The 25,765-nt window shown below is 40.1% G+C and overlaps 1 protein-coding gene across 1 annotated transcript; it reads right to left on the bottom strand.

The window, feature by feature from the left end:
• Window positions 1-175: 175 nt before the first annotated feature.
• On the bottom strand, window positions 176-25,756 carry impg2a (interphotoreceptor matrix proteoglycan 2a). The gene is given in 22 exon segments (XM_038720913.1): window positions 176-1,916; window positions 2,499-2,562; window positions 3,065-3,144; window positions 3,753-3,948; window positions 5,313-5,501; window positions 6,746-6,956; window positions 8,560-8,779; window positions 8,886-9,173; window positions 10,412-10,716; window positions 10,719-11,399; window positions 11,642-11,837; window positions 13,424-13,467; window positions 14,688-14,896; window positions 17,604-17,662; window positions 18,584-18,739; window positions 18,840-18,910; window positions 19,302-19,348; window positions 20,628-20,660; window positions 20,784-20,809; window positions 20,923-21,089; window positions 22,523-22,753; window positions 22,850-25,756. Coding segments are annotated over 21 exon segments (3,531 nt in total). The 5' UTR covers window positions 22,929-25,756; the 3' UTR covers window positions 176-1,916; window positions 2,499-2,519.
• Window positions 25,757-25,765: the final 9 nt, after the last annotated feature.

The raw sequence follows: 25,765 nt of genomic DNA on the forward strand, positions 1-25,765 counted from the left end.
AATAAAATTGAATATGCAGATTGCAAAAGGCATGACACTGTCACAAGAGTCTGCTTCCCCAGTGTTTTTCACTTGTGTAGACCTCTAGAAGCATGTAATGTAAACAAGAAGCTAAGACATGATCTATGTGTCCGATTCTAACCTCCTAAGACATTCACACAGGTCAACAACTAAGGAAAACCTATAAACGTAATTAGCTGCAGCTGTGAGGGTCCACTCAAGGGACAACAAGGATCAAGCTCAACAAGTCCAGGGAGGAACAGAAAATCAAAGAAGAATTAGTCTGTTAGAAGGTTTCAGATTGAGGAGCAGGATAGTGGCCAAGTCATCGGGCAGATCATTTTTAAAGAATGGCTGATCTTTTGTCAGCAAGAGACGCAGCTGCAAAAAACGCGTGTTGTTTATCAGCTTGCTTTTCCTGGTGCTATTGTTCTCTCAGTTGCATTACACATGACATCTGAAAACAGAACATTTAATCAAATCCCTGGGCCACTTTCATTTTTCCACTGAAACGTGTTTTCACTTATTTCTGGATTCCAGAGCTATAGAGGGTTCATGTTCCCCGACTTTCTCTCCCATCCCCACTTTTTTCACATTCTCATGTCTACCACATCATACATTCACAAACATACACCAAAGCTTCTGATGGATGGAGTGGTTAAAAAGGCAGAAATATTACCTGCCAGAGGAAAAATAGCTGGAATGACGTTACACAATGTTCAGATTGTAAAAGACTGCTTTTACATTGACGAACAGTAATATTACATACAATAACACTGTATTTGGTCACCTTAAAGGAATAGTTTGACATTTTGAAAATATGCTTATTTGCTTTCTGGCAGGGATTTAGATAGAAAGAATGATTCCACATTCATGTGTGTACAGTAAACATAAGGCTACAGAAAGCAGCCATTTAGCTTAGCTTAAGACTTGAAACACGAGAGTACAGCTAGCCTGGCACTTACGAAATCCACCTAACTAACTAACACTTCTAAAGCTAACTGATTAACACGTTATGTCTGTCTATGTATATTTACGTAGGCAGATTTAGACAGAGTCAGGCTAGCTGTTTCCCCTTGTTTCCAGTCTTTGTGTCAAGCTAAACTAACGGCTGCTGGCTATAGCTTCATATTTAACAGACAGATGTGAGAGTTCAATCGATCTTCTCATTTAACTCTCTGCCAGAAAGGGAGTGTATTTCCTTGAACTATTCCTTTAATCTTCAGTAGTATATAGACAGTTTATTCACTGGAGTTGCTTTTAAATTGTAAAAATTAGTTATATAGACCACTAGATTTCAAAGAGTATTTTAAATTAAGTTAGCACCATTGACTAAAAAAGCTTTCTCAGTGCCTCTCTGGGAAGGCCTAAAGAGTACATTTGAGCTTTGTAGAGTGAAGAAAGAATATTATCTGGTAAACCACCTAACAGTAACACTATATATATATATATATATATATATATATATATATATATATATATATATGTATACACAGTTTTAAGTTCTTCACTTTATGAATGGACAGATAGTATGACATGATTAAACAAAACCGATTATAACACTAACCAAAAGTACTACTGCAGAGAGGATTGGGCTGAGTCTGATAACATTTCAAGTAAGAGGATGCAGTCCAGTTTTCCCCAAAGGAAGACGTCCAGTAGATGAGCAGCAAGCATGTCCCTTGATGTCACAGCCAGCTCACCCAGTCAAGAGAAGGCACCAAGGAAGGGGGACGAACAGTCAAAACTTCTGCCCACACAGGCAGGGACATAAGCAAACACAGAGAGGGGCCGTTGGTAGGTGAAGTAAAGAGCAGCGTGCTGCATGGCTGTCTTAAACAGCCCAGATTCTAAACACTGTGGTGAGCAAGTGGAGCGTCTTGTCAGGGAGCTTCGCTTTTCTAACGCAGAGGTTTCTGTGCAGCAGGAAAAGTGTGTCAGTATGCAGGGTGCACGCTTTTTTAAAACATGTATTAAACATACCAAAGTTTTTTGCCAACATAATTTCTCACTTGTCAGTGTCTATATTGGTCTTGATTCACATGACTCATATACAAACCATTTAAAAAAATTTGCTACCTTCGTCAAATAAAATGTTTTAGATATTTTATTCCACAACTGTAATAATAAACAAATAACCCATGGGTTATTGTTAAAAATTGTTAAAAATGTGTTAGATAGTGTGGGGTTGCTAATTATTGCATTAACATGAACATTTCATTATCTTTCCATGTTATAAATAGTTTATTTGTTGTTATTTGTTCAAAACTGCAAGAGTGGAACTCCCTTTTGTCCTTTGGTCCATATGCATCAAAGGTGTCCCCTTTTCCAAAAACTGTCTATTTGTCTAGGTATTGGTTATAAAATGTATAGGACCATTGGTAATACATTTATTATTGGCTTTAAATTACTCTGACTGTAGCTGGTATTTTTTCTTGAGAGGAATTGTAATTGAAACTAAGATCCCGCTACACAGTCTTCAAATGAAGAAAAAATACCTTGTTGTTCACCGGAGAGATTCATGCCTGGGTAGAGGAGCTCTCTATGCGGGTATCCAAGACGCTGCAACACATAAAAACACATACACAAACCCATTAGATTTCATCTTTCTAGGTAAATTAGATATATTATTTACTGCACGAATACATGCCCACAACTTAAGTCAGGTTTATCTGGCATGAAAGATCTCTATGGCACATTGAGCGGCGATTTACAGCCAGATACGACTTCAAACCTCTCACTACTGTTACACACAGACACATTGCTACTGGCAGACTGTTGGCAGATGAAGGAATGTCTGTGTCTCCTAATAGTTTCTGTCTAACTATATCAGCTCCAGGCCTGGCTGGTGAACATTTAAAACTGATTAAATCTGTTTCCACACTGGTTTGGCATGGCTTGAACTCTTCATCTCCTCCAACTAACAAACTAATCTTTTTTTCAGCACAATCTTGCCAGACTCCTGTACCTCAATCTCACTTCCCCTTTTCCTTATATCCTGGTTTGTTTGGCCCATGTGTTTATCTCATTACAGTATAACAGGAAAAACAAGAGAGGCACTCACGCTTGATGCTGCCGTACAAAATCTGCAAACTGCCGGTCCTTAGCGTAGAGCTCAATAATGCGTATCCTGTCTTGGATTTCCTGCAGAAACACATGATATCAGTCAGGAAGAAAAATTACATCACAGGGAGATAAACAGTAAACTGAACAGGCTGCTCAATCAAAACATGGCATTTACTACAACGACCTATTAATGTATTTATGGGCGCAAAAGCCAGGTGGTGAAATTTAAAAACCCATCTTTTTTCTCAATTTCAGACCAATACTGCCCTAAAAACAGATTTTTTTCCAAAATTGCATAAAAGTATAAATCTTAAAACGCCAGCTTGGTGGTTTAATGTGTACAAGGAAAACCAGAGCTTTTGCAAAACTATGATGTAATCCAGCCCAGTGAGGGTTGGGGGCTGTGTGGCAGTAAAGTTAAGCAGACAACCATTAGTTGCCTCTTACTTTCTCTCTGGTCACTTATTTTAAATGTCAATATACCTGGTCACACAACACAGCTGTAGTCATTAACATGCATTCACTCTGATTTTGTCAGACAATGTCATGATTACAAAATAATGATTTTATCAGTACCATGGCGCAACAACTTAGTATGACTGCTGCTGGATAGTAAAGATAATGGGGTACAAAAAACATAAATAAAATCAACCCGTGGCTAGCAGCCCACACACACACACACACACCTCCTTGGTCAGTTCACTGTTCTCATAGATGTGTCGTATCTCCTCGCTGCTGAAGTCAGTGGAGGCCTCAGCACTGCTGTACACAGGAGCTTCCGGATAGCGGCGGTAGTAGTGGCTGTAACCTGTGGTGGCCTCGCTCTCATACATGGGGTTGTACTTGGTTGCCCTCTCCAGAGATGGGAGACTCTCTGCTCGCCTTTGAAACAACACACAAACAGAGAAATCAGTCAGAATGTAGAGGCTGGTGGTGAACAAAGCAACACATCATCTAGGAAATCTGATAAGAAAATTGAGCTGTAGTGAATAAGACTTCGGCGTTGATTAACCTTAATAAGTCCTTACGTTTCTGCTTAAGTCGGACCCCAGACTGCCTATCAGAAAGCCTATTGTGTTAAGTGTTTAAGGCTTTTTGGTAATCAGCACCATATCTGATCAGTTAATTGGCTGAGGTTAACACAGGTTTCTCCACAGGCTGCTCTGGAAACCATGCCAGACACATACACACACACACAAAAGAGAGAAAAAGTAAAGGAAGGATCAAAGCAGGACAGGAGGAAAGAGACACCCTGGCAAAGGGAGTGGGGTGGCCACACTGCTGTAAGCCTAGAGGAGTAAAGAATAGCGCAGTGGATAATTTTGGCTGTCTAACTGAGGACACAGTCATGGGACGTCCCAACTTATTCTGTTCCCTCAAGAAAGTAACCAGGCTCCTTTAATCTAAAAACTATTATGTGGAGTAGAGAAAACTTCAAACACACTAAATGTAAGTGTTTCTGTTCACTATCAAACGGAAAAGTAAGGTTTGTTTATTTTCAGAAAACAGCATGCTGATAAAAAATAACTTACTGGTTAATTCATCATATACTGTTCATTTTACTGAACAGCTGGATGCAGGTTTTATGTATATAGGATATTAACTCAATAAAGTCTGGATTTTTCCCTTAAGCTTGATCCGTATCATATACGTATACAGTGTGTCAGAGTCAGGATCCCATATATATATTTTCTGTTTCTCCTTGTTTCACAACTTAATTGCACTTTATTCAAACAACATGGGTTTTTATATAGAAATATAATGAGTCTCTTGTGCATTATTTTTGTACACACCGTGACATATTTGTTATCTTTGGAAACACTTAAGATCCCCACTGGAAGTTAAAATACAGTAGGTCTTTACAAAGAATGGTCACACAAGACAAGTTTATAAAGATGGAAGCAGGTTCTCCAGAGTGAAAAGAAGAGAAATGTCAGCCCAATTACACTCCTTTTTATTCACCACTGTGTCACTCACTGATAACTATATCTATATCTAAAAACTATGGAAAGAGACAGTGAGAATGAATAATGTATAGTATATGGCAGATTAAAGTCACGCCCTCCATCCCTCATGTTGAAATATACTCATATGCTCCTCAAATAAAGCTTTCTGTTGTGTTCTCTGTGCAGTTAAAAAAAGTGGCATGGTATGGATTAGATGCTAGATATAATTTGTTTTTCTCTCACATTATCAAGGGTAAATGCTGAAAAGTTTGACCATATGGTATGAGTTGTTTTCCTCACCGTATGGGGTCCTCGGACTCATCCTTGTCATACTGATCCCGTAACGTCCTGGCGAGGAAGAAGATGACTCCCGAGGCCACCAACAGGAATCCAGCCACGGAGGCAATCGCAATGCCGACCACCAGTGGCTCCGATACATACTCCTCACAGTGCTCTCCTCTGTACCACCAGTTCTCCCCAACGCGGCACCTGAAATGACGGTGCAAGATTTGTCAGCAATGTTGTAAAATAATTGGATCAGTAATTTGGTACAATGACCCAAAATAGACATTGTTAAACTAAATCTCTAAGCATTCAGGGAACAGCAGACGAACAAAATGTTACAGAACATACATTTATTCTGTTTTGAATGATTAAAAGGATGTAAAAATTAATGACTGAATCCTCAGCCATGTTCGTATTTTGTCTTGACATAGTTCTTAACATGACTACAATTATAAGGCTCTGTATGTGTCATTAAATCATTAATGCCTTGTTTTGGAATAAGTGGAATAGTCTCCATGGAGCAATGCAATACTTGATGGCGTGAAGTAAACAACAGTCCAACAGCATCTGGAGCTGCCTGCATGTTTTATGATGTGGTGGTGGGTGTGAAACAAAGGTTAGCCCTCATCTTGGCAGACACTCTCTATTCTGTCTGTTTTGAATCATTCATTTTAATGTGCACCACAGAGGACATGTTTCTGTCACTGATTTGGTTTATTGGCATATCATCTTACGCATCTTACACACATTAACTGATTCAAATGTCTGTTTGGTCATGGCAACACATGCACAATCATGTTTAGATATAAACGCTTACAGAAACACATACAGCAACATTTTTGTAAGGCCTGTTAGAGAACAGGGCTGTAACACCACATAATTAAAAATATTTCACTGGACAAAAATGTGATAATATGCATCCTGGAGCTGAAAAAATTTACCACAATGTTAATAAAATCTTAGCATTTATCCACAAACGGTAATCATTGTTTTAATTTATGTACAGTAAATTTACTGCCAGAAGGCACAATTAAAAACTATGGTAAACTGCCAAAGGTTGGAGTGCTGATTCAAAATTGACTCAGAGTTGAGAAGCTGATTTGCTTTAAATTGATCTAGGCCAAAGTTAATTGGTGTTTGTAGCCAACTAAGGTGCAAAACAAAATATTTATTTCATGTAGAAGACATTTTTACCTCCAAAGTATGAGGACCAAATTTCAAAAATGCCATTTAACAAATGAGTACATTGGACATCTCTCATCTCTACATCAAGTAACACAAACAAACTAGAAAACTAGAAGCTAAAAATCTGGCCTCCTGCTTGAACTCTAACAATGTATTTGAAAAGCTGTTTAGTTTTCTGTGATGAAGCACTGGCCTCTCAAACCTGCAAACTCAGACACTCCTTGCCACAAGCATAAAGATCACTTCCCCTAATCCCCACCCACCTGCAGATGGCTCCCTGGCCGGGGATGATGTCACATTTTCCGTCATTGAGGCAAAAGTCGGTCTGCAGGTCACAGATACTCTGACAAGGCAGGCTGTCCACACTGAAGTAGCCAGCATTACAGACACACTCCGCCTCCCCTGACCACTTGTTCACTTTACACTCTGCATACTCGTTACAGGCCTGGAACTTACAGGGGTCTGCCTTGTCCCCTGGAAATGAAAGAACCAGAAGTGGTATTATTATCAGCATGCCTACATTTCATTACTAAATGACATGAAGGCCATTTTAAAAAAGGGAGGGTATGCGCTCACTTGCTGAGGGGTCGATTAGAAGGTTGAGACCACCTCACGTCTGTATGATAAATATGAAACTACAGCCAGCAGCTGGTAAGCTTAGCTTAGCACACAGACTGGATAAACAGCTAGCCTGGCTCTGTCAGAAGCTAACTAAATCCACCTAATAACACCTAAAGCTCAGTATATTGTGTTTTTACTCTTAGGGTTTTGTATAGATAAAACAAATGAGAAATAATATGTTAATTTCTGGTAGTCTTATTTCTTACTTTTGGACAAATCCATGCTAGCTGTTTCCAGTCCTTATGCAAAGCAAGTAAATTTAGAAACCAAATAAGTGTATTTCTCAAAATGTTGAACTATTCTTTCAAATTAGACCAAAAATAAACTAAAAATTCAACAAATTCAACAAAATAATATTCTAATGTTATGCACAAGATTATAAACACTTCAGATATGTTAAAAATAATAGTAATAACAATAATGATTTTAGATGAAGGCTATTCTTCCTCCATTTCTAAAAGCCGAAGTGCATGCAGGGATACAGCATTTTACTATATGTTGGCTGTGACAGATTTTGACAGTTTAGTTATGTTTCTAAACACAAGCATGAATCATTGATATCAAAATGGCCAAGTACAAACTGACTGTTCTCCTGAGGAAATAAAAAGTGTGCAGAATAGGTCATGCTGGGTCATTCAATCACATTATAAGAATAAAGACATTATAACACACACACACACACACACACACACTGTGTAAAACCAAAGCTGCAAACAGTAAGTCAAAGTGCAGCTAATGATATATGTTAATTTGGCTGTTGGCCAGGGAAGCCCTAATTATCTCATCCCAGCTGACTGTGACATTCACCTCACGACAGGGATTCAACACCTGCTTGCCTATTCATACACTAATACGTTCTTCAATACTAACTGGATGCAGTTATCTTAAAAACAACTCTCATGAAGAAATACACTTTCTTCATGAGAGTGAGATGAGAAGAATGAAGCCACTCTCATATCTGTACTTTCAATATAAAGCTGGAGCCACCAGCCAGTAACCTTAGTTTAGCATAAAGACTCAAAACAGGGGGCTACAGCTAGACCCCAACCAGTAACCAGTAACCTACCAGCACCTCTAAAGCTAATTAACACATTATATCTTGTTTGTTTTATTAGTGCTTTTACAGGAGGTTAGGGACAGTACTATTTCTTGGCCAGGCGCAGTGACTTCCTCCAGAGCTTTATAGGTGCTGGTCGGCAGATTTTGTTCTTCTTTGGACAAAGTCAGGCTAGCTGTTAGTGTTTATGCTGAGCTAAGCGTCTACTGGCTCCTATTTATCGTACAGATGTGAGAGTGGTATCGACCCTGTAATGTAACTCTCAGCAAGAAAGCAAAATGTCTAATAATTCCTTTAAGCAACATCTGACATAAGCTTCAAACATTTGATGCTATCACAGTTATTGTCATGATCAAAGCACTCGTAAAAAAACTGCAGTGTACATCAGTGAGAACCCACCCGACTCAACGTCCAGTGAGTACTTATCGATGGCCAGGTTCATGGTCTGGTAAGCTGTGTTACAGAAGTCCTCCAGGATCAGATAGACAGTGGTGGTGACACTTTGCGGCACAGGCTTGCCAAATTTCATCCGGCTGTTGACCACAATGCTCCCGTTCCTGAAGTTCAGGATCTCCAGGTTCTCAAAGTTGGTAAGGTTGGACTGCAGGTAGGGCACAAGCTGGGAAGATTTTGAAAAATATACAGTTTGATGTTACAAACCAGTGGCTAGGCCACAACAGTGGGAATACTGATAATCACAAGCGCATTAAACGTGAGAGGTTTACCAGCTCTATGAAGCGTTGCTCCAAAGCTTTGTATTCTGGGGAGCTCTTGTTAAAGAGGTCATCGGAGAAGATCATGTTGGTCACCCTCAGGCTGAAGAACACCATCAGTGCTCGTCCAGGGTTCACAGGCATGGCGATACTGGCTTGGTCTGTGCCGTGTGTCACAACAAATGGAAAGCTAGTGCTGCCGTCCTCTGTGTGGTTAATCAAATCATAACTATAATGAATCACGTCATAGTCCTGGTCCCCAATGGTGGCATCATCCATGCCTTCGTTAGGGGTCTGGATCTGGAGGACAAAAAGTGGACTGATGATTGATTTGAGGTGAGACTTTTTATCAGTGTTGTTATTCCCTGTTTTATTTTAATAAACCCTTCCTCTTGTGTGTGTTTTCGTTCACTTCCTGTCTCTTTTCTTCTTGTTTTCTTTGTTGTTTTGTCCTGTGTTATTCGTTCATTCATTTGTTCTGTGTTTCCTGTTTTACTTTGTGACTCACCTCTCCTCTCGTTTCATTTCAGACCAGATCACTGCCTGCCCTTGTTTTTTAGCATCTGTTTGAGTGTTTCGCTCTCCTGGGTTCCACCTGTGTCTGTCACTGACTAAATTTAAGTCAGTGTTGTTCCCTTGTCATTTGTCAAGGTTGTCTTTTGTTATTTGTCAAGCGTGCCTGCCTTCTCCTGTGCCTAGTTTTGTTTTTAGTTTGGATTTTGGATATTGCCTGATTCCTGTTCCTGTCAAAATGTTTGGTAATAAATCAGTATATATCCTTGTTGCTTATTTTGACTTGTGTATTATGTGGTCAAAATTGCAATTAACAAAAAGAAGAATTGTTCTTCTCTCAGAGATAGTGCACCCTACATGTATGTATCATACATGTGTAGGCATGAACAAAAAATTGTTAATACATATAATACCATTTCAGTTGCAATTGGCCATCAGCCAGCTAGGGGCCGTTGTTAGCCTCATCTGTGATTTGAGTACTCCATACAAGTTGAGTCTAATCTAGGATAACATAAGATGAGGTTATCGGGCCTCTTGTTGCTGTGACTTTTTACACTATGGTCATTTGCCCTCACCATCAGGACCAGTGACAGAAAAATAAAGCCCCTCCTTTGTGTAATGTAGGACAAACACAGCACTGAGATGCAGATCACTCAACAGGTGTTTAAAAATAACATAAACGAAAAGTAACATCTAGTTGGAATCAGTGCTAACAGTAGTAAGTTAGGCGAACTAGCTTCCACTTTTCGTGTGGAAGACTGCACATTAGGTTCTTCCACATGCTGAATGTGAAAGGCAGCTTAAATCACAGTACATAACCAATGCTACGTTAACGTTTGATATTACATGCTCCAACAGGCAGAGCACCACCGAAGTTGACAGACGCAGCATCCATAAATTTGTGCAAAAAATCTTTTTATGCTGTTTTTAAATTTCTGCACATTAGCTGCTGAATCATTATATTTCCTGAGAGAATTAAAATTCCATTTGACTTTGCAACATTAACATAAATTATTTTCTGTTACCTCCACCACTGAAGGGATGATGATGTCAGGTTGCCCTTCAGAGACAGGGTCAGCATCAGAGATGCGGGTGAAAGGCGACTCCCTCTCTGGAGAGAGGGCGGTCGGTTGGGCAGGGGTCAGGAAATCTGTCGCTGGAGGCTCTGGTTCCCCGTCGTTGTTGACCAGTAAGATCTCATCCTCTGTAAGATCCTCTGTAGAAATCTCTGGAGCATCTGGGGCCTCTTCCTCCACTGCTGGGATTTCTGGTGGACTTTCCTTTACCTCTAGTCCCTCACTCTCTGTTACTTCCTCCATGCCACCCTCTTCAATATGGGTTCCTCTGGATAGGTCAACACCACGTTAATGTCTCCGTCTTCTGCAGGCTCTTCGGGGTTAACTTCCTTATCTGCAGATGGAACACCTGTAAGGTTGGACTCTTCTTCTGCGCCCTCCACCAGCTCTTCACCAACAGGACCCTTTTCTGCTGCCTCTGGCTCTGATACTTCACTCGCTATATCTACAGCATCAGGAGGTGGGACTGGGGCAGGTAGGCCTTTTTCTTCTGTGGTCTCAGTTGCGATTGTGGAGATCTCGAGCTCCTCTTGAATCTGTACTTCATCTACAACAACCTCATCCAGATGTTCCTCTTCCAGAGTTGCAGTGGTAGGTTCTTCTTCCACTGCAGCAGCCTCAACTTCCTGTGTTTCAGGTTCAGGGATGGAATTGGCATGTATGGTGACATCTGTTATTATCAGCCTATCTTCTGAACCAGTCTCCTCAAGAGACACTTCTTCTTCTTCTGCTGCTGCGGGTGTAGGTGGTTGGAGCACGACCCCCAGGTCGTCTGTGCCTGAACCAGAGGCCTCGACCTCCACAGGTGGTTCAGGCAGTGTGGCATCATCTGGCAGCTCAGGGGAGGTAAGCTCAGCTGGGAGCTCCTCTGGTAGGGGGGGGTCTGTAGCAAGAGTCTGTACAGTATCCTCCAGCAACAGACCCTCCTCCTCAATGCCTGGAAAAACAAAGAAGATAAGAAACTCAACTCACATCATCCTTGACTTTCCTAAGAAGTAACTTCAGTGCAAACATAAAGTAGTAGCTTTTATAAATGGTGCTACCTCTGTAAATATTCATGTAAACTGACACAAAAAAAGGAACATAATAATAGAAAAGGTGGATGTGAAGAAGAAAAGGCACTATATGGGAGATAAATTGCTTGTGTGAATGCATGCTTGTGTTTAGGACAACACTCACTGCCAGCTTCGGGTGCACTAGTCGTCAGGACAGGAGCAAGAGACATAACTGCACTGTCCTCCAGAATAATGACGTCATGTTCTTCTGTCGCCACTGTGTTGGTTTCAGAGGGCTCGGGAAGGACGTCATTTATGTTGACATCTTCAGTGTCCCCTTCTAAGATCATGACCTCTGGTGGCTCTTCGGCAGCCTTAATCTGCATCACAAACAGGTCTATTATCTACAGCTTTTGGCACCATTTCACTGGAGTGTGCCATGCAACAGGAGCTTTGATTGGCCAGCCTTTTTGTGTTTACAGGTCAGGTCAATCAGCGCTCCTGCTGCTTCTAAATACAGGCAACTGAATTAGAAATAGGCTTTTTTTTTACTATGCCACCAGCAGTTGGTTTCTGTTGAGCATTCTGTTGTTGGCACAGTTCCAAAGTAGTTGCTGTCTAACTGACATTATTACATATCTACTCTCCAAATGTCCTAATGGTGCATACGTACTATGTGGTTTAGCAGAATTGAGTTTTTCTACAATCAATTTACTGCTAACCAAGCTAGCTACTATGCTAACTGTCTAAGGCTCATGTTGCTAACGCAACATTCAAAGATCTGTTGAATTGCTGTGGGGATAAATTTCACTCTTCTTCAGTTTTACTAGTTCTACTTTATGTGTGTGTTTACCAGATTAATTAGTGTGCTGTGCCTTCTATGAGGACTTAATCTTGATCTTTCATTGATGATTATTTGTTTATTCTAGACACGAAGCACGATGCAACCAATTTCACAGCTCCTCTATATCCACTTTCCATGTTGCTGTACAAACACCTTTTTTCAATACGTTTGGTCCAACTCTTGTTTATCTAACTTGGTTTTGCAAACACTGCCATTGAATTTATTGTCCAGTAGCCTACTGTGTTCACAGTTTCACAATTGTTTCCAGTAAAAACTGTAAAGGCAATGCGCTGTCTTTAACCTTTATTGGAAGTATAGTATACACCTACATGCATAGCGAGGGCAGAAAATAAACTTTATTTTATGAATCGTGAAAAATTTAATTTTATTAAAAAATGCATGATAGCTTTCTAAACGTATTAATGTACTGACTGAACTGTAGAAGTCTTACTTTAGTGGCATCCTGCAGGCTCCGTACGTCTAATATCAACTCAATGAAAGCTTGAAAAGGACAGCAGCTGTAGCTGTATCTAAAACATTCTAAATCCAAACCAGGGCAGCAAAGTGCTTTGGTGGCACAGTAGCTCTGTACTCTTGCCTGTAAATCAATTACTGATGTGAAGTTTGCCAAACTCTTCATATAATGAGTCAAATTAATCACTTAGCAAGCTGAGCTACAAAGTGAACCAGCAGACACATTTAATGCAACCCAAACTCTGATTACCATCAAAGAGCACAGACAACCACAACACAGCACAAATAAAGACAGACTTTAGATGGTAATACTTGTCTGAATAAACTCAAATGTGTTGTCTCTCTTTCCTCGCCGCAGTGTGGTGTACTGTGGCCTTTGCCCCAGAATAGCAGTGGATTATTGCAGCAAGAGCCAAAACTAATCCTCAAAGCCTCACTTCATCCTCGCTGGTGAGCTCATCCCTACCTGCACTGGTGTAGTCTGGATAACATCACAAGTCAGTTACAGGTTATCGCCACATCAGTCATACTACAACTGTCAGCTTCCTTAAACAAAAGTGATTTATCGGCTTAGCAGAGTTCAAAGCACCTGGATAGCCCGCAGATAGATTGTTACCATGATACTTGTGGAGGTAACTTGTTACTCACCGCCGCTTCTTCTGCAGCATTGACAAACTCGGGGTCCTCAGACACTGTGGAACCAGTGGAGAAACAAATATAAATACAAACTGACACACTAAAGGCAAATGTGCCAAAGAGCTAAAATAATCATGCCTTCAGGAATCTACAGAATCATTTTAACTGTTACAATTTCAGCACTTGACAGCCTTCATTTTGACGGCATTACCTTCAGGGGTAAATATCTACAAATCAGTGCTGAAATCTGGAGTGAATAACGGCTGCTGTGGGCCAAGGCTATTACTGCATCACCACCAAAGCAGAAAAACAAAGCAAAGCCGTGCCTTTAAGCTCCCCAGTCACACATGTGGGCCATATGAGAGTGTTTAGGGATCATTTCACATGTCCAAGCCTATAGTTAATGTGAGCATCAAATGGCATCTATCTCAAGGGGAGCTCGCTAACACAGTAAACTAATGACAAGCAGAAAACATGAGCAAGGAGAAATCTTACAGGAGAAGGAGATGCTATTGACATTATCAGACTCTTCATTTTCTTCAAATTTCAGGAGGAGGGCCCTGGTCAGAAGTAGTAGGTAGTTAACCTACTTACTGGCTGGCTAAATCTAACAGATACCATGGTTTAGATCTTGCCTATGTGAGCATTTGAGTTTATGTGTTACTTTTGTATCTCTGACCAAACAGTCAGATGTTGAGTTGCATTGTGGTTAATTTAGGCACCAGGTTTTAACATGAAGGAAGAATGGATGGAATAAAAAAGCTGATATCGTTGGTTCTGCTGCATGAATCTTTATCCGTATTTTTAACTATCCCACAATGTTATGGTCCAATGCCAAATCTGAAAGATCCAGCGGATGTACGCCAAAATAAAGGACTTTATTTAAGCAAAAAAACAAACTGAGTGCTCAGATTTCAAACTTCCTTTTTGCTCAGTTCTCTTTTGCAGACCTTTTAATGACAAGGATTTAACTGTAACACAGAATAAATACACAGTTACTATAACTGATGACTGTTATTTGTTGAAAAAATGGCCCACTTTTGAGCTCAAACTTCTTAGGAATATATGTCTGTCCTCTTTGACAGAAAGAGCAGACAAATAAGAAACAGATGAGACTATTAAAATCCTGGAATGTTTTCTCTAGCGGTGTAGGGTTTGTTGTAATATCAATGCTGAATCCACTGTGTCTCTATTTGATATGACATTTGGAGGTTTGCGTTTGGAGGTGTGTGTTCTGTTACATTGCAGGGAAAATCTTTGCACTGTATTGTCTTACCACTCTCCCTCTCGTCATTATGCAGGGCTTCAGTGATTAAGTTTTTGACCTCACTGATGGTGTAGACCAATGTAGGGCGCTCCATGACCTCACGGTATGAGTTTTCCACCAGGTTTGACTGCAGGGTCAGATAGTCCAGCTGTTCATTGCTCACCCCTGTTCCATCCACCAGCACTGTGACAGCATAGTCCACCACCACGCCACCCAGACTGAAGACACAAATTTGTAGTAGTTACATCCTATCCACATACTCAATGCAATACAACAAATCTGCCACAAATTCTATATTTAGGTTAGATTATATTGTTTGCAGCATATTGCATTATAGTAAGACAAAAATGAGGATGGAGGAAATTTTGAAATACATTTCAATATAATGCAGCCCAGTACAAAATCACTGCAAAGTACAACCTCAATAATAACAATGTAATTAAATTAATACCTATCTGACAAAAGCAATTAAAACGAAACAATCTTTGCAAAGGTTGAATTTATGGCTGAGCTGCTTTACTGGATTGTATTAGTTTTTACAGGTGTACCTTATAAAAGTGGTCACTCATTGTAATTATATTGTGATCTCATTTTAAAAAATTGTGTTGCCTAAATTAACAATTTAAGGTTTTTGTTTTATGTGTGAACAGTTTTGTTTGGTGTAAAGCACTGGATCATTGAAACAGAGTAACTGCATTGAACATCGATTTTATTCTTTTATTTGTACATTTGCATACATTTGGCATTTATGTAAATTTTTTACATATATATCAAGTTTAAAATTTTATTTACTGTAGGGTCATAATTGTGCAAACACAAACGTTAAGTACACTGTGAAATATAAGTACACCTCCTTAAATTTTTCCGCAAGAAGCTAAATGGACCTTGTGGTGAGACTGTTTGTTGTGAGATTGTTTTTTTGTCTACTGAAACATTTTTTCCCAAGGTCAAGGGTAAAAATTCAATCTCAATTCTTATTTATGTTGTGATTCTGATTTCAGCCATATTCCCCAGCTTTGTTCTGTCCCAGAATTTTCATCTTCCCTTGATTACTCTTTTTCTACCTGCATCTTGTGTTTGCTGCAGCACCACATAACATTAACAATTAAGTGCCTTGCTCAAGGGCACCTTAATGGTTGTTCTTGTTCATTTTTCTAAACCAAACTTGGTGAGGAATTTCTCTAATTAATTCACTGGCACCTAAAATGCACAATTTTACATTCATCTTATACACACATTTACAATATGAATGTATGAAATAATGTCTCCTGGATGAGAGAGCGGTTCTCTAAGAGGATGAAAATCGCTCAGACATTAGCTTGATTTAACATCAAACCTGCTAAAAGAGTTGTAGATCGCTCACAGATGACTGATGACTTCAGTGATTTACTCCTGCTTGGTATGCAGGAGCTCAACTGTATAGGCCAAAAAAAAACAAAAACGGCCAAGTCAGCAGAATGATCAATATCATCATAATAAACATGGAAACCTCACAAGAGATTCCAGGCCCTGGAAAAAAACATCTATCAGCCTTCATTTGACTACTGGGAGCCCTCCACTCTGACCTAGTTTGTTGGGTTTCTGGCGGACGGCTGAGCACGCGCCGGCCCACAGTCGGCCACATTTGGAAGGAGATCCAAATTTTCCCCCTTTAGTTTCACACATATACAGAGGCAGGCCGAGAGAGCTCTACCTCGTGCCCTGCGATCAGTTAGCAGCAGCACGCAACATTAATCACAGTGTGGGAAGGTATAAATATATTTCTCACTGTACTTAATGTGTATGTGTTTGCACCATTTTGGCCACGTAGTCTACAAAGTATGGTTGACAACAAAAAGAGCAGAGTTTGTAACTAAGTACATTTACACAAGTACTGTACAAAACTTTGGGTAGTTGCACTTTACTTGACTATTTCCATTTTCTGCTACTTCTATTCCACTATATTTCCCAGGCAAATATTGTTCTTTAACCCACAACATATATATGATGGCTGTAGTCACGGGTTTCTTTGCAGATCAAGAACATACGTACAAAACACGTAATCAGCTTAAGATTACACTGCCCAATAGTCTATACATTGGTCAAATTGGCTCCATCGAACCAGCTACAACATTAAAATGCTTTAGAGGAGCTGGTAGGTAGATTTAGTTGCTTTTGGACAGAGCCAGGCTAGCTGTTTCCCCGTTTCCAGTGCTAGCCGGGTGCTGGCTGCAGCCTTATCTTTATCATACAGATGGGAGAGCGGTATCAATCTTTTCATCTAACTCTCCATGCGAAAGTGTATTTCCCAAAATGTCGAACTACTACCTCAAGTAAAAAGGTGCGTGGTATTGCTACTTATTACTTAAGTAAAGGATTTAAATACCAATAGCATGACAACCACACCACTACCTACTAACTCCATTCCTTCCATTTACTTACGTCTTTTAAAATTAATTTTAAAATATCTTTCCCTCCATTCCCCTACTGTAGGCTGATTGGCGTGGTCGTAAAGCCCTGATAATCATCTCTATAGAAGAGCACCTGCTCACTCCGTTGGACTCATCCTGATCCCACTTAACAGGTGAGTGACCACACTAAGACCATTAACACAGGCAACTAGTGACACATGTTGACACGTGCCCACGCTCACAGGTAAACACAGTGGGGGGTAAAGGTGATCCCACACACGCACACACAGATCTAGCTAAGGGTTGGTTGATAGGGTTCTCAGGCTTAAATACAAGGCAGGATGGGGAGAAGTATTCAAGGTCAAACTGCTACAGCCTGAACTGAAAACTCACCCTTGGGTGTCCTTCTGGGGTCTACATACAACAAGGAGAGTGAACTTGTGTTAATGCTACACGTTGGTGTAGTTTTTGGCCATATTGTGAGGACAGTTTCTTTTGGCCAGACCCAATATTTAACAACAGCAGAGTGACTGACCTGAAGTCCAACACAGACACACTCTTAAATCCAGGAAGCCCCTCCAGAGCATCCTCTATCTGAAAGGACAAAAAAGATCAGGCATTACAAACAAGCCTCAGCTATAGTTTATTTCTTATTTTGACGCCGTTACAAAGAACTCACTTGGCAAAATAAATCTGATTTATTGCTCCAAGAGAGCTCATGTTGTTCAAAATAGTTGAAAGGTCTTGAGTCTTTTGTGCTGTGGCCCACATCATTATCCTTGGGATGCAGACTGCTGCACTGTGGTCAACTTTTTTATTTGTCTACAAGGCCTTGCTTCTAGACACTACTAAAAAACAATGCATATACTCTTCTGCAGACTCACTGACCCACTAATCCATCAGAGAGGAGGAGGATAGAAAAATATCTCCAGGGCCCCCTAACATTCAGTTAGTTACTCTAAGTCTTTAGTTCTCCACCTCCTCCACAGACCGGGAATAAAAAACAGGTCAGTGATTAGGAGAAACATCTTCCTTTGTAGACACAAAATCAAGCATGTGCTTATGATGTTGTTACAAGGTATGTGCGTGTCTGTGTGTCCTACAACATTTGTGTGTCGAGCTGGCTGCCTGGGAAAAATCTAAACTAATTTACTGAATTTTCCGAGTACCTGTAAAACCACTGAAGTCGCTTCCAAAGGAGAGTACCTGAGCATATGTGTGCATGTGCAAAAGTTTATCTATTCCCAAGACAAGTCATAAAGCGAAATTTCCAGCAGATAGTTATTTCACCAAAACCAAATGCGTACCATAAAACCTGTGTTCTTGAACTCCTGCCTAACTGTTTTGGGTTTAACTACTTCTGCTGTTAAAGTGCGTGTTATGAAAACTAACAATGCATCCATCACAGACCATAAACCAGGAGATATAGTGAGTCCAGTCTGGGGCCAAGATACAGTAGCTCTATGGGGAGTCATAAAGAGAGACAGACAGAAGGAGTTGGAGCCAGAGACGGACCTTTTCAGCAAGCTGTCTGCTGAGGGTTTGGTAATGGAGGCTGGCTGGATCGCCCAGGTTGTCACTGTACATCTCTCCAGTCAGGAGGATGCTCAGCTCCACCACCTGCTCCAGCACAGTGGGCGTGGGAGGCTGCACGGCAATGTCATTGTCCAGCTGTGCCATAAGAAAGAGACACAGTTATATAGCAGTCAAGTGTGCACATTAGTAAGATATTTGAAAAGCCAATTGGTAAACAATCTGTGTGGGCACTTACTAGACTCTCCTCCACCTCTGGGATGATGGCAGCTGCTTCCTCCTCTACCTTTTCTTCTTTAGCTATGTCTTCTAGGGGGTTGAGTTCATGTGGGGGAAAAAGAGACTGTTAGTTTATTTCAAGTGGATGTGAACTTAAACCTTTGGCACATGCCGTGATTCCCGATGGCCATATGGATTAGACTCTCCTGACCCAGAGTCCTTTTGAAATCTCAGGCTGAAGCGGCCTTTACAGCCAAACTCACTCACCAAACACACACTCACTGACATACTTCATAGAAAGCTAAAAACGGGGAACTACTGTAGGAATACGTCCATGAAAACACACACACACACACACACACAAGAAAATGGACTGACACTGAAAAAACAATGGTTGTGCATAGTTACATTTATGACAGTAGAGATACCATGCGATCAAAATCACATGATGTTTTGCCGTATAGTCAGCAGTGACACTGACCTAGCTCAGGAGCCTCAGCAACTTCCGGTGAGCCTGGTGTTGGACTGCTGTGGAACAGTAGAAGATTGTTTCAACAGTGTTGATATAATACTTCATGATGAACAACTCGCAGGTTTTTAAGGGTGATGCACACGGTGGGTAGAGGTACAAATAGGATTTAAAGGATATGGCTAGGGTTATTTTATTTCTTTCATTTTTAATCAACAAATTCTCTAAACATGCCAAAACCAATCATTAACTTACCTGCAGCCAAAGCCTAATATAGCTGCCTGAATGTCATAGAAATTCCTTTTTGTCCTAAAATATTTGTAACACATAGTTAGCCATTTTGGGAAATACATATTCATTTTCAGGTTAGGTAAAAAGTAATAAGTAGCTTCAGCAACTGGTTAGCCTAGTTTAGCATAAAGACAGGAAACAGTATGAAACTGGCAGCCTGGCTCTGTCCGAACGTCAATAAATTCACCTAGATTTTGTTACCTTTAGACAGAGCCAGGCTAGTTGTCTCCCCCTGCTACCAGTCTTTATGCTAAGCTAAGCTAACCTAGCCAGATGCTGGCTCCAGCAGACACGATAGTGGTAAGGATCTTTCCATCTAACTCTCTGCAAGAAAGTGAAAGTGTATTTCCAAAAATGTCAAATTACTCCTTTAAGCAAAAATGTATAGTATTGCTGCTTATTACTTAAGTGAAGGATTTAAATACCAAAATAAAGAGTATTTCAGAAAATCTAATTGTTGCTCTTAAAGGGCAACAATCTCTTTTAGTGGGTGACATATTACGACATCTCAGTGATCATGGCCACTATAGCTTATTCTGACATTGCTCCACAACTCCAGCTTCAGTATTTGGAGAGCAGCTTCTTGGTGAGCTGACATCACTGAGCATGCCCATGGACACAGTTCAGTATTTACACTTCAATGGAGAAAAAACTACACTAACCAATACTGGTATAATTAAGGGTATAGCTCCTTTGTGTGTTTTTAATAGTTAATCGATGTCAGTAACACGAAGGCATTCGCTATATCAGACTGTGGCTACACCGACAAAACGTTTTAGCATGATGAAATCATTGTTGTTTTCCTTCTTTTCATGGGATTTGTTGAAAATAATGACAAGATAAAATAACCAGTGTTGTCTTATAACTCAGAGAGAGGCAAATCAAATATACAGCAGAGCTTGAATATTAGTATCCAAGTCAGAGACACAAATAAAACAGGAGACAAATCAAACACAAACAAAAGAACATGAGACATCTGAAGTCATGTGAGGTAACTGATGAGCGGGAATATGAACAGGTAAGGTTGAAGAGCCTTGACAACCGTACCTGCACATATGCTGCCAGGACCTGGTGGGCTCACTACAGATCGTGGTAAGAATGACACATTTACAAAACACATACTTAGTGAAGAGATGAGATCATAGATTTACAATTGAAATGGTGGGTAAGCACTGAGAAAAAGAGGTGGAGAGTTTCTTTTACCTTTTCGAACTTGGCAGTGACATTCTCTAGAAAAAGGGGCGGAAAATGTTAAATGAGCGACCGTATACCACCAGTAAATTATGTTCTGTGCTTACTGCTTGTAGATACTTTTTTATTAAAGCATTAGTTATCCACTAACCTTTTGAACCAGAGCCTGATGCTCCTCTGATTGGCTAAAGTAGCTGCCAATATCTTGTGCCGTGACTGTCCCCTCCTGGCACTTGTTCATCCAGCTTTGGTACTCTTCTTGCTCTGGCAAGCGGTCCCAGAAGATCTTGAATGCCTCCCATATGGTCTCTTGGCACACTGGTCAGACGAAAGAAAGACACCAACCACTTAAAAAAAAAAAAACAAGCTTGTACAACTTTAAAACAGATTAGGTCGGGTGACTCTTCAGTTTTAGACAAGCTGCAATACAAATACAATTTTTGTGAAGGTTTCTTCCAGGCATCAAAGACCACTTGGTTTACTCATTAGCAGAGAACTCCTTTTCATTAGTCAGCTTACTGGATACTGATCCAAAGTCGGTGTCCATCCATATGCTCCAGTCTTCTTCCCTTTTCAACACTTTCTGTGAGACACCACTGATCACCTCCAGTTCCAAATCTAGCCTATATAACAAACCTCAACCTTTCCATGTCACAGACAGACAGAGTCTCTTTGTACCAACACACCTGTGTTTGTCCAAGTCTAGCTGCCCAGTCACATACATTACAGAGTTTCGCATTCTGTTTCTCATGCAATAAAAGATCAAAATGTTTCTTCTAGCAGCCTTCGTTGCATCTGTTTCTTGAGGAGTCAATTCACCAAAATCACACAAAAACGATGGTGGAATAAGTATTTAGATTCTTTCCTTATATAAAATTAGCAATACCACAATATAAGAATACTTCATTAAAAGCAAAAGCCCTGCATTCCTATTTGTTAATTATGACTTTAATACTTTAGCATTTTACTGTTGTATTTGGTCAAGTTGGAGCTAACTCGAACTAATTTATATACAGTTTTGTAGTTTATTCTATAACAGTGTTCCATAGTTAAAATGAACCTTTCTATGTAAATAATATACAAAGTAACTTGTAACTGTAGCTGTGAATATATGAAGTTGAGTTAAAAGTACATTTCTCACCAAACCAAAATTGTACTTAAATACAGTACTTGAGTAAAAGTACTACTTGTAATTACATTTCACTGATTACACTGTATCTAGCAATGCAGACAGTTTCGGTTTTATGTGTCCAAATTTTGAGATATCCACATGTGAGGTTTCTGCTGCTACACCAGTACAAAGTGAAGGGCATTTTGTTTGTCGTGCTAAAAGTATTAAAACGACGCTGCATGTCTTTCATTAGACTTTTACTCTCCTTTTACTCTGCATTATCCACATTGTTGTCAACACTTTAATTAACTAGTTTCTACCAAAACTGACCACATAAAAACAAAACCATCTGCATGAGTGGATACCACTAAAGTCAGTGAGTGCAGTCTGCTCAAATGCAAATGTCATAAGGCATAATGTCATAATTGTGACTGGTGTCCACACATTCTTCTGCTTGATGCAAGTGGATCCCTTGCTGTGACTGCCGCCAAGGTGAACGTTCTTGCCTGTTTGACAATTCATTCCTTTCACACTGGGGACACCAGAGAGGAAGGGAGAATGAGGACAATCAAAGTTTGGTTTTGCAGACATATCTACCTGCTGGTCGTGTGCCCTCACTCTTATTTATGTTCAGTCTTACCTCTGAGATGGAAGTAGCTCAGATGGTTTGCAACAACCTGCTGGGCGGTCTCCTGTGCACAAAGTTTCACTCCATTTGGGAAAAGGATGTTCCGTTTCCGTCGAGAGATAGCCGGATGACCTTCATGAGATACCCTGACCTCAGATACACGAACGACGGCTGGAAACACCACAGGCTCCTGACTGTAAGGCAGACTCAGGTAACCCATAGCGGAACCTTCCAGTGTTGCATCTGTGGCACCAGAAAACGACGACACATTAAGACTTAACATTTGACTTACATTGCAAATAGTGAGCAAGAAGCTTATAAGTTAACTATCGCACATACCTGTCCTTATGTCCAAAAATATGACCACGAAACTAAATACAAAGGAGCAGAAAACACATCTCCAAGATACGATGCTCATGTTAAATCCGTGATTGTGTTTAAATCCGTGGACTTGGAAAAGGATCAAGTAGGTATGTACTTCCTCTCAAGTCATGTACAAGCACAGTGAACAGCTTCCTACAAGTTTGCATAGTTCAGAAGTCTCCAGACACAGAAAAATAACAGAAGCCTGCACATAAATCATTTGAAGACACTATGGCACACTGGTTTCCTGCTGTCCCGCAGCTAAAGAGAGGTGTGTCCCATGGTGCTGAGAGGACAGCTCCTGGCTCAGGTAGATAGGCAGATGGCCCTTGGAGGGAAGGGGATTTTTTAATGCTCTCTAATCCTGTTTACGCTAAGCTTTTTAGAAGAGCTCGCCAAGAAGTTACTGGAGCAATACTGGGAAGGGCGGGCGCTTAGTCTGGAGGAAACATGGACAGAGAGGAGGCAACAAAGGCCACAGAATCAGCAGCAAGCAGAGAGATGCATCAGTAGTAGTTTACTAATTCTTGTTTGATTTAATGTTTTCTGCTGCAAAAAATCAGCAAAGCAAATGTTTGCCAGTAAAAAAAAAGACTTAATCCTGGTCCTCCAGTTGAAGGACAGTCCCTTTAACTGTTAAAGCACCCAATCAGGCAAATGGTATTAAACACATCGAATATCACAATGGTCATCATACATCTGCTGCTCTAAATGGGAAAAAAAACACATATCAATCCAAAGACAACACAATCATATAACAGAAGCGCTGTTTGACAGTTAGCTAGTTAAAGAATTTCATCACTTTAGACAATTTATTATAATGTAAAAAGAAGCTCCTTTCCAGTAATTGATGCTAACTGGCAACGGAAATATCAGTATGTATACATTGACTGCAGTGAGAGTCATGGGCTTAATCTGGAGTCGACCTTTAACCCCAAAGTCTTCTTGTGGTGTTTATCCTGTTTTTAAAAGGGAAACCTTCCTCTTCTGATCTTTAGGTAGCTGCATTACAAGCAACAAACTAAAGGTTAAGTAATTAAATTGACATAAATAAATATTGACAATAAATTAATATTACATCACATCATTATCCTTATTATCCGTGGTGTAAAGATGATGTATTTAGGACATTATGTTACTCAAAATAGGCTTTATATGATGTTACCAACAACATTAGCATGCTAACATACTGAAATTAAGCTCATATAATGCTTAACATGTTCACCACCTTAGTTAAGTGTTAACATGCTAACATTTGCTAATTAGCACTAAATATACAGTACACTTGAGGCAGCAAAATGTCATTGGTTTTGCAGGTTTTTAGACAAATTGAAATTTTGACCTGATGGTAGTGCAAGGTGAAAAACCAGGAAATCACAAAAAGGATACTTTCTCTGGGGACCAAAATGTGATGGCAATCCAACAAATAGTTGATATATTTCACTCCAAACCACCACCTCATATCATCCTCATGGTGGCACTAGAGAAAAGAGTCAGGGAATCACCAAAGATATAAGAACATATGGTCCAAGAACCATGGATATCTGTTCAAAATGTCCCAATCCATCTAGTAGATATTGATATTTCATTTTGACTTGCTGGTGGCACTAGAGGTCAAGGGATCCCCAAAGTCATGGTGATTTATCCTCTGTGGACCATGAATGTTTGAACCAAATTTAATGGCAATCCTGGCCATCAATCTGGACCAAAGTGGTGGACCAACAGACACTACCATCCCTAGAGCCAAGTCTCTAATATGGCTAAAAAGACCAATATTTACAACGCATTTTTAAACCAGAGATTTAATATAAAACACTTCCAGCAATTTGAGGCAGTTTCAAAAAGTTTCTCTGTGTTAGGGTGAGAATTCACAAATAAAATCCTTAAATACATCAATCTCTTAAATGCTTGGAAGAACTAAATTGATTGGCCTAATGGCCCTCTTCATGGTGCAGGCACCTGGCCGCAGCAGTTGGCTGAGCAAGTCTGTATGCTCCCTTAGGGAGCCAAGTAGGCCTAGAGGGCAGTGGTTTTAGTCGTACTATTCACTCATTGTATATGTACATTCCTGGTGAGAGATTTCACTGATGCTAAGTGAAGTGTGTCCTCTGTTTCTAATTGGCTGTCTGTGTACAGACAGTGGACGAGGCTCGCGATCCATAAACATTTGGTAATATACACTAATTTGCCATTTTATTAGGTACACCTAACTAAAACTAATGTTGTCTAATACATCTGTTTTGGAGAGCTGTTGGTTCAACTGTAGTATCTCTTTGGAGGATGTAGTTGGGCGCTGTTGAACATTATTGCATTATACTGAGAGATGTATGTTATCTAGCCTACCTTCACTGATATAAATGGGGTGGACAAAATAATAGCAACACGTGAGAATATAATTCAACAGCACCAAACTGCAGATGATCATGAAGTTGAATCAGCACCTCTCTAAAACAGTGTGAACATTATAGCCCTCATGAAAGTAAGATTTATTGCAGGACTGATGTATTACACTGTATTAGTTTTAGCTAGGTGTACCTAATAAACTGGCCACTGGCTGTGAATGTTGTGAACGCCAAATGGCTGCAGCACACAGCCATATATAAGTGAAGGGGATTACTCAGAGTCAAACTGTGAGGGTCTCTGAGAGACTGAGACAATAAATACACCTAAGCTGCCCGTGTAACCCTCTGAAAAGATTATACTGGAAAGAACACTAATGTTCTGTACAGGCATTTCCAAATGAGGCCTTTTGGCCCAAGAGGAAAAATGTTGGCTCCTCCGGTCAAAAATAGAATTAATAACAGTGACAGAACAAATGGTTTGCAGAACAGGAGCCAAGTAAAACTTAATACATAAAAGGGAATAAATGAACTCATTTACAACACAGACATT

The sequence above is a fragment of the Micropterus salmoides genome, unplaced genomic scaffold (genome assembly GCF_014851395.1).
Source record: "Micropterus salmoides isolate LMB-PRFRI ecotype aquatic unplaced genomic scaffold, ASM1485139v1 Ms_hic_scaffold_15, whole genome shotgun sequence".
Taxonomy (NCBI): Eukaryota; Metazoa; Chordata; class Actinopteri; order Centrarchiformes; family Centrarchidae; genus Micropterus; species Micropterus salmoides.